This window comes from Phycodurus eques, chromosome 16 (genome assembly GCF_024500275.1).
Source record: "Phycodurus eques isolate BA_2022a chromosome 16, UOR_Pequ_1.1, whole genome shotgun sequence".
NCBI lineage: Eukaryota > Metazoa > Chordata > Actinopteri > Syngnathiformes > Syngnathidae > Phycodurus > Phycodurus eques.
In genome coordinates, this window is record NC_084540.1 from 1,617,894 (window position 1) to 1,628,179 (window position 10,286).

Here is a 10,286-nt window from a genome sequence, read left to right on the forward strand (position 1 = left end):
TTGGTGTTCTGATAGATTCCGACCTGACATTCAACATTCATATCAAATCAATTACTAAAACTGCCTTCTACCATCTGAAGAACCTATCCAGAGTGAAGGCTTGCGTGTGCCAAGCAGACCAGAAGAAGCTCATCTATGCTTTTAGCTCAAGTAGACTTGACTATTGTAATGGTCTTCTGAATGGACTCCCCCAAAAGAGCGTTAAACACCTTCAGCTCATTCAGAATGCTGCGGCTCGGGTTCTGACCACAACAAAGAAGTCAGAGCATATTACTCCAATTCTAAAGTCTTTACACTGGCTTCCAGTCAGCTTTAGAATCGATTTAAAGTTCTGCTACTGGTCTATAAATCACTAAATGGTTTAGGTCTTGACTACATGAAAGAAACGCTAATGGAAAATAAACCCAGCCGGGCTCTGAGATCGACCGACCCAGGTCAAATAGTGGAGCACGGAGCCCAAAGCAAACACGGTGAAGCAGCATTTTGCTGTTATGCTGCACACAAATGGAAGAAGTTGCCAACAGAAGTCACGTCAGCCCCAAGTGTGCATGTTTTGAAAAAAAATAAATAATTCTCATGCTATTTGGAGCATTTCCACTTTGAAATGATATTTCTTTCCCTGTGTGCTGTTTTAATTGTACTCTTGTTTTCTCTTTGTTTTAAATGTTTAGAAGCTGTTTTTTCCCCTTTTGTTTTTAAAAGCCTTTAATCATGTAAAGCACATTGCGTTACCTCGTGTATGAAATCTATAATATATACGCTATATAAATAAATTTGCTTTGCTTTTACTCTGCAGTGATGAAAATTATCGGTGTATCAGTGTTTGCTTTTCTTTGGGTGTACAAGTTGCACAATTATTCAAACCGGTTTTCCCGACGTGGGTCAGGAACACAGGGGAGCACCGGGAACGAGGAGACGCAAGCGTTAACAAGGGAAGCGAGCAACAGCGTAGCTTACTTGACATAAGGCGGCCCGCGCTAGCGCTAGGAGAGGCTGCGATACTTGGGCGAGGATTTCCGGGAACAGGCAGGTTTCTATACTCCGGTGGCGATGAGGCTGATTGCAGACAGATGCTGAAAACAGAGAGGAGGGGGGGGGGGCTCCAATAATGGAACTGCAGGGCATATGACAGTATGGCTTTTTAATTTGCCGATTATTTTTTCGTTTTTTTTTTAATTCATTCAAATTTCCAGGCTTTAAGACATTTTTTGGGCCACTTTAGTGGGTGAATGACTCGATACCTCTGTGCCAAATGTTTCATATTTGTTTAAGTGCAGTTTTTGCAAAGAGCCCGAGTCTGATATATATTTATTTTGTTCTATTTATTGTTCTATATTACAATGCCAATGCTCAATGTTCTTTAGAATGAAAAGTGAATTGTTCTTAAAAAGGATGTACTTGAATTATAACGCTCGATAATATCATGATGTCAGTGGCATGAAGAAAACCGTCAACGCTACCATCGTTTATCGTGATAAAAATTTGCGAGTGTGGCAGGCTGAACAACGGATCACACGAAAATATTTTACAAACTGAACGAATACAAATCTGCAATATAAGCGGGACCATGAAGCAACAACAGTCATGTCGCGGAGGATTACTGTATCGGTATTCCGTGATGATAAGTTGCAGGGACTCGTTGTTTCAGACATGTCCACCCTGGGACTCGCAAGTGTAAAATGATCGATGACTGTATGAAAATATGATTCAATGGGCAAAAAAATAATAATAAAATAGAAAGACAGTTGGAAGGACAGTGTTTGACTGACACGGTTTATTCCATGAGTAAATAAATAATGATATAAAGTCTAAAACCTATTGTCACATATAGCAGCCAATGAGGGGAGTTCTCGCTCATGGTCTGCCAGTCTATTGGGATATCTGTCACAGAATCGGGGCTGAAGGCGAAAGGGTCTTTTTACACATACTTCCTCAAACTTCTCACTTGTTAGGAGCACAGTGGACCACATAGTGTACGTATGCACAAAATCCGAATATGGACACTAAGATCTAGTTAAGCCACAGACCACGTAGATTACATTGATGTTGTTGGGACACTGGAGAAGACTGCGCACCAGGATTTGACGCGACAAGTCATCGCTGTATTTTCCGAAGAAATAGGGAGAAGGGGGCGAAGGGATAAACCCAAACAGCGGTGCTCGGCTTCATTTCAGGTATCAGGCGTTAGTAGGCTACTTTGGTTTACTACTTGTCGTCTATAGTCACGCCTCCAACTGGGACACAAGCGGCAGGTAGGACGGGTGATGACGTGGAGGAAGGCGTTGAAGCACTTAGCCCCTGGACTCCAGAGAACTGCAAGGAGAGAGACCGAATGATGAGTCACGGTGAGCGAGACCCACGAATGCACCGCACGTCACCGACGGTATCGAGCCGCAGACCGGCGATCGCCTGATATTTGATGCATGCGTGCCAGGTGGAGACTTTCTTGAAACGCACCGAGTCGGCCTATTGTGGTTAACGGCGACAATACGTCGTCTTAACTAGAAATGAGAGCTTTGAGGTCATTTTCAAAGTATCGTAACATTGCCATTTAACTTTGGTGTAGATCAATATAAATGTGACAATTGATTAACATACAATGCAGGCACGTTCGCAGACATCTATGGGGGCGGGGGCTCAAGCCAAAAAAGGAGGACACCCATCGACAAAATTATTCACACAATTAAGAAAACTTTTTTTTTTTTTTCCCCCAATGGGATCCAGGCAAAGGGCACTTTTCTCATCCAGGGCAAAAGGGCTGGTGCTGGAGCACCACTAGTGGTCTCTCTGTACGTGTGCCTGGTACAGTGGTACCTTGACTTAAGAGTTTAATTTGTTCTGTGATCAAGCTCACAACTCAGTTTACGCGCATATCCAATCAATTATTATCATTCAATGAGTTGAAATGCCATTATTCTGTTCCGATCAAATACAACCTAATACGCTCGACTCCAATTGTCTGAAGAAATCCCAGACATCAATGGAATGGCGGCCATGTTTTCAAGCCCAAACGGACATACTTATTTCCCCCTTGAATCTTTCAGCTAACCGCGCAATCGACTGAGCGTGCCCATCCTTCGCAGATAACGGAAAGCCGTGCCAGCGGTCTCACGTGTAGCTTGTATGTTGCTGTCGTCTGCGGGCAGTCCTCATCTTCTCAAAGCGAGCCTCCATTTCCTCGAGCACCTTGGGGGTGTAGCGCACCACCAGCTTGACAGAACCTTGCGCAGCCTTCAACAACTCCACAGCCTTCTCGTGATGCTCCCCCTCCACAGTCTGCATCGCCACAAACACACTCCTCTTAGGTACCGACTTCATTCGCAGTTACGGCGATGCTTGACACAAGCATATTACCTTCACCTCCAACAAGTAGTGACCCCTTTATTTATACATGTTCATCCATCCACCATAACAGTACACTCGTACACTTAACTCGTGCAGTAAACTGGATTATTGCGTGGATGGATTCCACACCCAGCCGTGATAGGTGAAAATCACAATATGGAGAGAATTTATATATTTTTTTCTTTGATAGTTTTACCTCTCCCCCGCACCTAAACCTATTGAAACACACTAAGTATTTCTTAGCGCCGTTTCTCAGCCGCTCGCTAGCAGTTTTCCAAATAAGAGGCAAGTCAGTATGTTTGCTTCCTTTTGGCGCATCCATTGGACACGCCCACAGCGTCTGAGAGCTGAGAGGTGGCCCTTATTATTCAAGTTTTCAAACCTGACTTGATATACTTAGGGAATTTGTGTGTTTTTTTTTAATTCATTCAAATTTGGCAGGCTTGTTAACATTATTCTTCTCTGTGGTGTGATGAATTTACCCGAAATATTTTGGGCTTGTTTAGTGCCACTTCAAATGAGCCTGATCGTGAGCGCTTTTTTTGCATTGAAAATGCGGACACCGCAGCATATGAAAAGTGCTTCATTTGCGGCAGTGCCCGCAACCTAGTCCGCCAGCCACCAGGGGGCGAAGCAGCAATGATAACTGTACCAAAGGATTACGTTCGTCCTTTTCTTCTTGCTGTAAATTACGCTGCATCTGGACTACAAAGTCCAACGAAGGCACGCAACTCGGCTGTAAAAGGTAAAAACTCTGCGGTACAGCTGCGATAGAGCGGGGGTTGACTGTATACTTTGCTTGTTTGTTTGTCGAAAGAATGACGTTCTTAGATGCTCCTACCACGCCATTGACAGACAGCAGCTGGTCTCCTCTCTTCAGGCCCCCCTGGCGATCGGCCACCCCCGCAGGTATCACTCTGGAGATGTAGATGGGGGAGTTCTGCTCTTTGCCCCCCATGATATTGAAGCCCAGCCCCTCGTCTGTCTTGGGCAGCTCCACCACCCGTGGGTGGGCGTGGCCCTCGCTGGCCGCAAAGGCCGCCACTGTGGCCTGGTCGCAATGAAAACCAGGTGTCGAGCAATAAAAAAAAAAAAGTACCGGTACACTGCGTACAATATTTCAGAACGGTTTCTGTAAAAATGGTCTCTACAGTCGATTAAATACAATTTACCTATTGTATGTATCAAAGGTGTTTCAAATAAAGGTTCACTGTAAAACAATATTTCAATAAACCAGTTCTTATGTATTGGATAGCAGTGGTGAGTGTCGCGCAATTATAGCCGTGTATTCGTTTTTGTCATAACACAGTTATGCGCGTCATTACTACCCATTCTGTTTATCTGTTTGTTGCCGTACTAGAAAAGCTCCAAGTACCGGAGACAAATTCCTTTTGTGTTTTACCATACTTGGCCAATAAAGAGGATTCTGATTGATTCAACAATTTTCCAAACCGCTTCAAGTAGACTACACCCGGGACTGGTCGCCAGTCAGTCACAAGGAAAAGAAAACCACCACATTCCCACGTTGCCTGGTCAAAAGTCAGGCGAGTGAACCACTACACCGTCAGTGACTAGGTCATGACTAATAAAATATTCCAACCCCAATGAAGTTGGGACGTTACGTTAAACATAAACAAAAACAGAATACATCCATCCACCCATTTTCTGAGCCGCTTGTCCTCACGCGGGTCGCGGGCGTGCCGGAGCCTATCCCAGCTATCATCGGGCAGGAGGCGGGGCACACCCTGAACCGGTTGCCAGCCAATCGCAGGCCACACATAAACAAACAACCATACGCACTCACATTCACACCTAAGGGCAATTTAGAGACTTCAATTAACCTAGCGGGGTTAATTGGGATGTGAGACGAAACCGGAGTGCCCGGAGAAAACCCAGGCAGGCGCGGGGAGAACATGCAAACTCCACACAGGCGGCACAGGGGATTGAACCCCGGTCCTCGGAATTGTGAGGCAGACGCTCCAACCAGTCGTCCAAAGACAAGATATTTAATGTTCGAACTGATAAACTTGATTGTCTTTAGCAAAATTATTAACTTAGGCTGCAACACGTTCCCAAAAAACTGGGACGGGCTCATGTTCACCACGGTGTTACGTCACCTTTTCTTTTAACAACATTCAATAAACGTTTGGGACCTGAGGACACTAATTGCTGAAGCTTCGTCGGTGGAATTCTTTCCCATTCTTGCTCGATGTACAGCTTCAGCCGTTCAACAGTCCGGGGTCTCCGTTGTCGTATTTGACGCTTCATAATGCGGCACACATTTTCAATGGGAGAAAGGTCTGGACTGCAGGCAGGCCAGTCTTTTACTACGAAGCCACGCTGTTGTAACACGTGCACAATTTGGTTTGGCATTGTCTTGCTGAAATAAGCAGGGGCGTCCATGAAAAAGACGTTGCTTGGATGGCAGCATATGTTTCACCAAAACCTGTATGTACCTTTCAGCATGAATGGTGCCTTCACAGATGTCTAAGTTCCCCATGCCATTGGAATGTGACATGTCGACTCATCGGACCACAGAACACTTTTTGGGCCCAGAGAAGCCGGCGGCGTTTCTGGGTGTTGTTGATAAATGGCTTTTGCTTTGCATAGTAGAGTTTCAAGTTGCACTTACGGATGTAGCGCCGAACTGTATTTACTGAGATTGGTTTTCTGAAGTGTTCCTGAGCCTATGCGGTGATATCCTTTACACATCGATGTCGGTTCTTGACACAGTGCCGCCGGAGGGATCGAAGGTCACGGGCTTTCGATGTTGGTTTTCGGCCTTGCCGCTTACATGCAGTGAGTTCTCCAGATTCTCCAAACCTTTTGATGATATTATGGACCGTGGAAGATGAAATCCCTAAATTCCTTGCAACTGTACGTTGAGGAACGTTGTCCTTAAACTGTTGGACTACTTTCTCACGCACTTGTTCACAAAGAGGTGAACCCCGCTCCATCTTTGCTTGTGAATGACTGAGCAATTGAGGGAACCAATCACGGGACCCATTTTAGTCTCCAATGAATCTAAATATTAATAAATGCATTTTTTATTTTTAGTGATACATGCGTGTCGCTACTAATTTTGTCTTTGATGTACACAGCCTAACAAAGTGAACCAGCTATAACCATAAATAGGTGGCCCACTGCCTTTGCCTTATAAAATATGTGACTTGTCTTTAGTTAGCTTGTGATACCTTGGCTGTCGCCTGCGCTCGCACCTCCGGTCCTCCGACAATGTCGAGAGTGTCATATAGCTGCTCGTATACCTAAGAGAGAACAGACACAGTCAATCTAAAAGTTGCATTCGAGGCAAGAAACAACCGTTTGAAGAAAAATGTAGCTTTTTTTTTTTTTTTTTTTTTTTTGGTGTGAAAGATAGTAAACATAAGTTATCAAATGACCACACACACACACACACACCGACTGACTTACTGACCATGACTATATTAGGGCATGTTTTTGTACTTGTGTTTATGTAATGTAACCGCCCACCAAATGTTAATAAAAAGAGCTGTGAGGGCAAGTTGGTTAAAATAATCCTGACAGTTTTCATATTATATTCAATAAAATTATGAAAACATCATTCGTTTGTGTGGTATTAATTTAAGCAGACTTTGTTTATTCTTGTGATGTAGAAGATCAAGACTACATTTTATGCCCAATTTATGCAGAAATGTAAGAAAATACAAAGGCATACATACATACAGCATATGTAGTGATGACATGAAAGGAAACTAGTGAACTGAATGAAATATCTAATGTTGAGCAGGAGAAAGCCCGACCAGCAAAGAGAAGCCAGTTGCCTGCACACAACTGCAAGGTTAGCACTGGCGCGAGTGCTAACACAAATGAAAGCCTGGGCTGGACCACATACTGTACTTTTTTGACCACTGTAACGCCGGTGGTCCAAGTGTCGCCATGGTCCTCACTACTACTAAATAAATTTTAAGCTCTTCTTTCTGGATCAAATTATTACATAAGGTTGCTTCAAATGGGGCAAATAAGTGGTCGGGGATATCATGAGACTAGCTTCATACCTCTCTGATGGCCGCACAGAACTTGCTCTGCAGCACTCTCTGCAGGGCCTGCAATTTGGGAGGAGGCAATTCGCCTCTGCGCTGCAGGCGGTCCAACAGCTCAATCACCCTACACACGTCTGACAAAACACACACACACACGACGCAAGTGACTAACTTACAGAAAAAGATGTCGTATGTGGTCAGCGGCTGGTATCTGATTGTGAATTTGGGAGTTTGATAAAAAGATATTTTCGACTCTATTTACATGTTTTTATTTAAATGTTGCTATTATGTAATAATTATTACCATGCCCATAAATGGCGAATTACTTTTGACTGTTTTTGTGGAGCTAGGCTCCTTCTTTTCATAACTTTTAAGTAATTATATAATGTTGCTGATGAAAGAGGAAATTAGGTTTACCTACAACTAACCCAGTCTAAATTAAATTAAATGAATAAACGTTTAATTTAGCAGTACGGTGAGTCACTGGTTAGCACATCCGGCTAACACTTTTGAGGTTTGACTGGAGTTTGCATGTTCAATCTGTGCTTTCGGGGGTTTTCTCCGGGCATTCCGGCTTCCTCCCACATCCCAAAAATCTGCTTGTTTGTTACTTCAGCTCACCCGTTGCCCGCCCCAATGATGACAAGTGGGACTGAAAATGGATGTATGGATAATTGTTCAATCGTAAGGTGTGTTTTTAGGCTTGCTTTATGTGTGTGTTGCGTAACGGCTCACTTACTTGTCGCCCTGAAATCACTCCGCCATCAAGCCCGAGAGTCACAGCGCGCTGCCGTCTGAATTGTACTTTTTTCAATTCGAGAGCCGCCTGCCGCCACAGCACGGCTCCGCCTCATTTTGCCACGGAAGAATATACACAATGTATTTTTGGGGCAACAGTGGACTACGCTGTGCTATGTGCAGTTTGAAAAGGCCTTTACACACTGCAACGACAACTCGTCGTCATCAGAAACCCCCCCCATCGGGCCCCTTACTCGCTGTTGCTAGCTGGCTGGTGGCTAAGAGAGGGCCCAAAGTTGGTTCATATCAACGCCACAACTGGAACCAGATCAGATCAAAACTCTGAAGGGGGCCCTTCACTAGCTGCCTTGTTGTACAACAGCACAGCAAAATTATTACTCAGGGCACACACAAAGACAAAAATAACAAACAATTGCGGGAATGTATATTTATTACCTGAGAAAAGTAGTGATTATGTCAGTTTGTCACGATCCCACTAAGCACCAGAAAGGTTTGCTAACATGAGTTAAAAGCAGACAAGCTAATAAACTAGTTAAGACATAACAATACAGTACAGATCTGTGCATTCGTTGTCAAATGACACCAAGCTCGACTTTGCTGTCACTTTGGTCTGTCCCAACTGGTATAAATTTGTGTTGGGAAGAGAAATCAAATGAATCAAAAACTATTTTGATAATTGATTAACTGTTAGAGACGTGGTTTAACTTCAAATTGTCTGGGGATTGGGGCTGGGTCTCTCTGGGAGTGGGACGGGATGGGTGGGAGTCTGTTGCACTTTCGAGCATGAAGGCCCCAGGAGGTCAAAGGTTGACTGTAAAAGCTGGGTGGGCGCACGCGGCTCACACAGCATTGACACAATAATACCAAATCCAGTCCACTTTAGCACACGATCATTCATTTTGGATGACGTCACAGTGGTGAGTAACGGATTACTGTTCACAAAGACCACCAGCCAACCCACCAGCCAGCCCCCCCCCCCTCCCATTTTGACCGCACCTTGTCCACATTTACGACGACTTGTGACGTCACTGACCCTGCCGTATTGTTTAATTGTGATAACCACACCTGTTCCGTACAAGTCACAATGGGACCTTGTTACGAATGTATGAATTGCTGTTGGCCGTAGAAGGTTTTTGTAGATTAAAGCAGTGTTCAAACTACAACTGGATAATGCTGTAGCGTGCGGTACCTCTTTCTAGGCAGAGCGGTTCCGCCATGGTCGCCATGTCTGCCTCCTTGGCTGGGTGGTAATAAGAGGACATCGCCGGGAGCGGGTCTGGCTATCCGTCTCGTCTTCACAGCATCGCCTGCTCCATCGTTTGGATGAGCGACGAAATCAATGGGCGACGAGTAGCGACCTATCGGCGAGCGGCGTACGTCGATGACGTCAAGCATGACGTCATGCGACCTACGCTAGAACAAACAATACGAGCGGTAGCAGACGAAACGATCTTTAACGTCAGATTTTCAAGACCGACTGGTTAAGAATATGCCACGTCAAATGAGTTCGGTAATGTTCATCCACATTTCATACTTTTGTATATATTATTTTTATTGTAGGTCACGCACATCCCGATGAGACTGCAGAGGCAATGTGAGGCACACCATCGCGCATGTACCTTTAACATTGACTTCTGTTTGACTGTTATGGTGTGCATCCACCCATCCATCCATCCATTTTCCGAACCGCTTACTCTCACCAGGGTCGCAGACTTCGGGCGAGAGACGGGCTAAACGCTCAACTGGTCGCGAGTCGTGCTTCTGTAATGGACAGTACTGCAGATTGTGTTCGATTTTGTTTCGCATCAAGGGCCGTTAGGGACAACGCGCCAATATAGCCAGCAGATGTCGCTGTCATACGAAAGACCATACGCAGATTGCAGTTAAAGCTAGACAAGAAATTGAGTGTTGATAAAAGAATTGGTCTCATTTGGAATGTTAAGAGTGTGGGGTGGGTCATACGTTTATAAAAACAATTATAGGAAAGGTTAGTAAGAGTGTGAGGAGATTTGTAGATTTTCACCAATCACACGGGTAAACCTGGAACGTAACCCAACGCAATAAACGGACTACTGTAAACCCTTTTTAGAAACCATTTCAGTAAGGATGGATGAACTTCCAGTGTTCTCCTGATGGGAAAGTGTAGAACCAGGGTTTCTC

General features: G+C 44.6%; 1 protein-coding gene across 2 annotated transcripts; it reads right to left on the reverse strand.

Annotated features, from left to right (window-relative positions):
* Positions 1-1,735: 1,735 nt before the first annotated feature.
* lin7b (lin-7 homolog B (C. elegans)) lies at positions 1,736-9,465 on the reverse strand. 2 transcript variants are annotated; one of them, XM_061700334.1, is made up of 6 exons: positions 9,316-9,465; positions 7,383-7,501; positions 6,540-6,611; positions 4,187-4,396; positions 3,113-3,276; positions 1,736-2,313 (listed from the first exon to the last, which is right to left on the reverse strand). In XM_061700334.1, the coding sequence occupies exons 1-6, from the start codon at positions 9,386-9,388 to the stop codon at positions 2,292-2,294; spliced, it is 660 nt and encodes a 219-aa protein (XP_061556318.1). In that variant the 5' UTR covers positions 9,389-9,465; the 3' UTR covers positions 1,736-2,291. The 2 variants fall into 2 exon arrangements, with proteins under 2 accessions (XP_061556318.1, XP_061556319.1); XM_061700335.1 differs by lacking the exon at positions 4,187-4,396.
* Between the last annotated feature and the right edge of the window lie 821 nt (positions 9,466-10,286).

Bases quoted from the DNA above. Each gene is read 5' to 3' on its own strand.
- lin7b (XM_061700334.1), bottom strand. From the start codon at position 9,388: ATGTCCTCTTATTACCACCCAGCCAAGGAGGCAGACATGGCGACCATG. The intron at 4,397-6,539 runs GTATCACAAGCT...CATTGCGACCAG, and splicing joins GAGCGCAGGCGACAGCCAAG to GCCACAGTGGCGGCCTTTGC. The intron at 2,314-3,112 runs GTGAGACCGCTG...CTCTCCTTGCAG, and splicing joins CAGCAACATACAAGCTACAC to TTCTCTGGAGTCCAGGGGCT.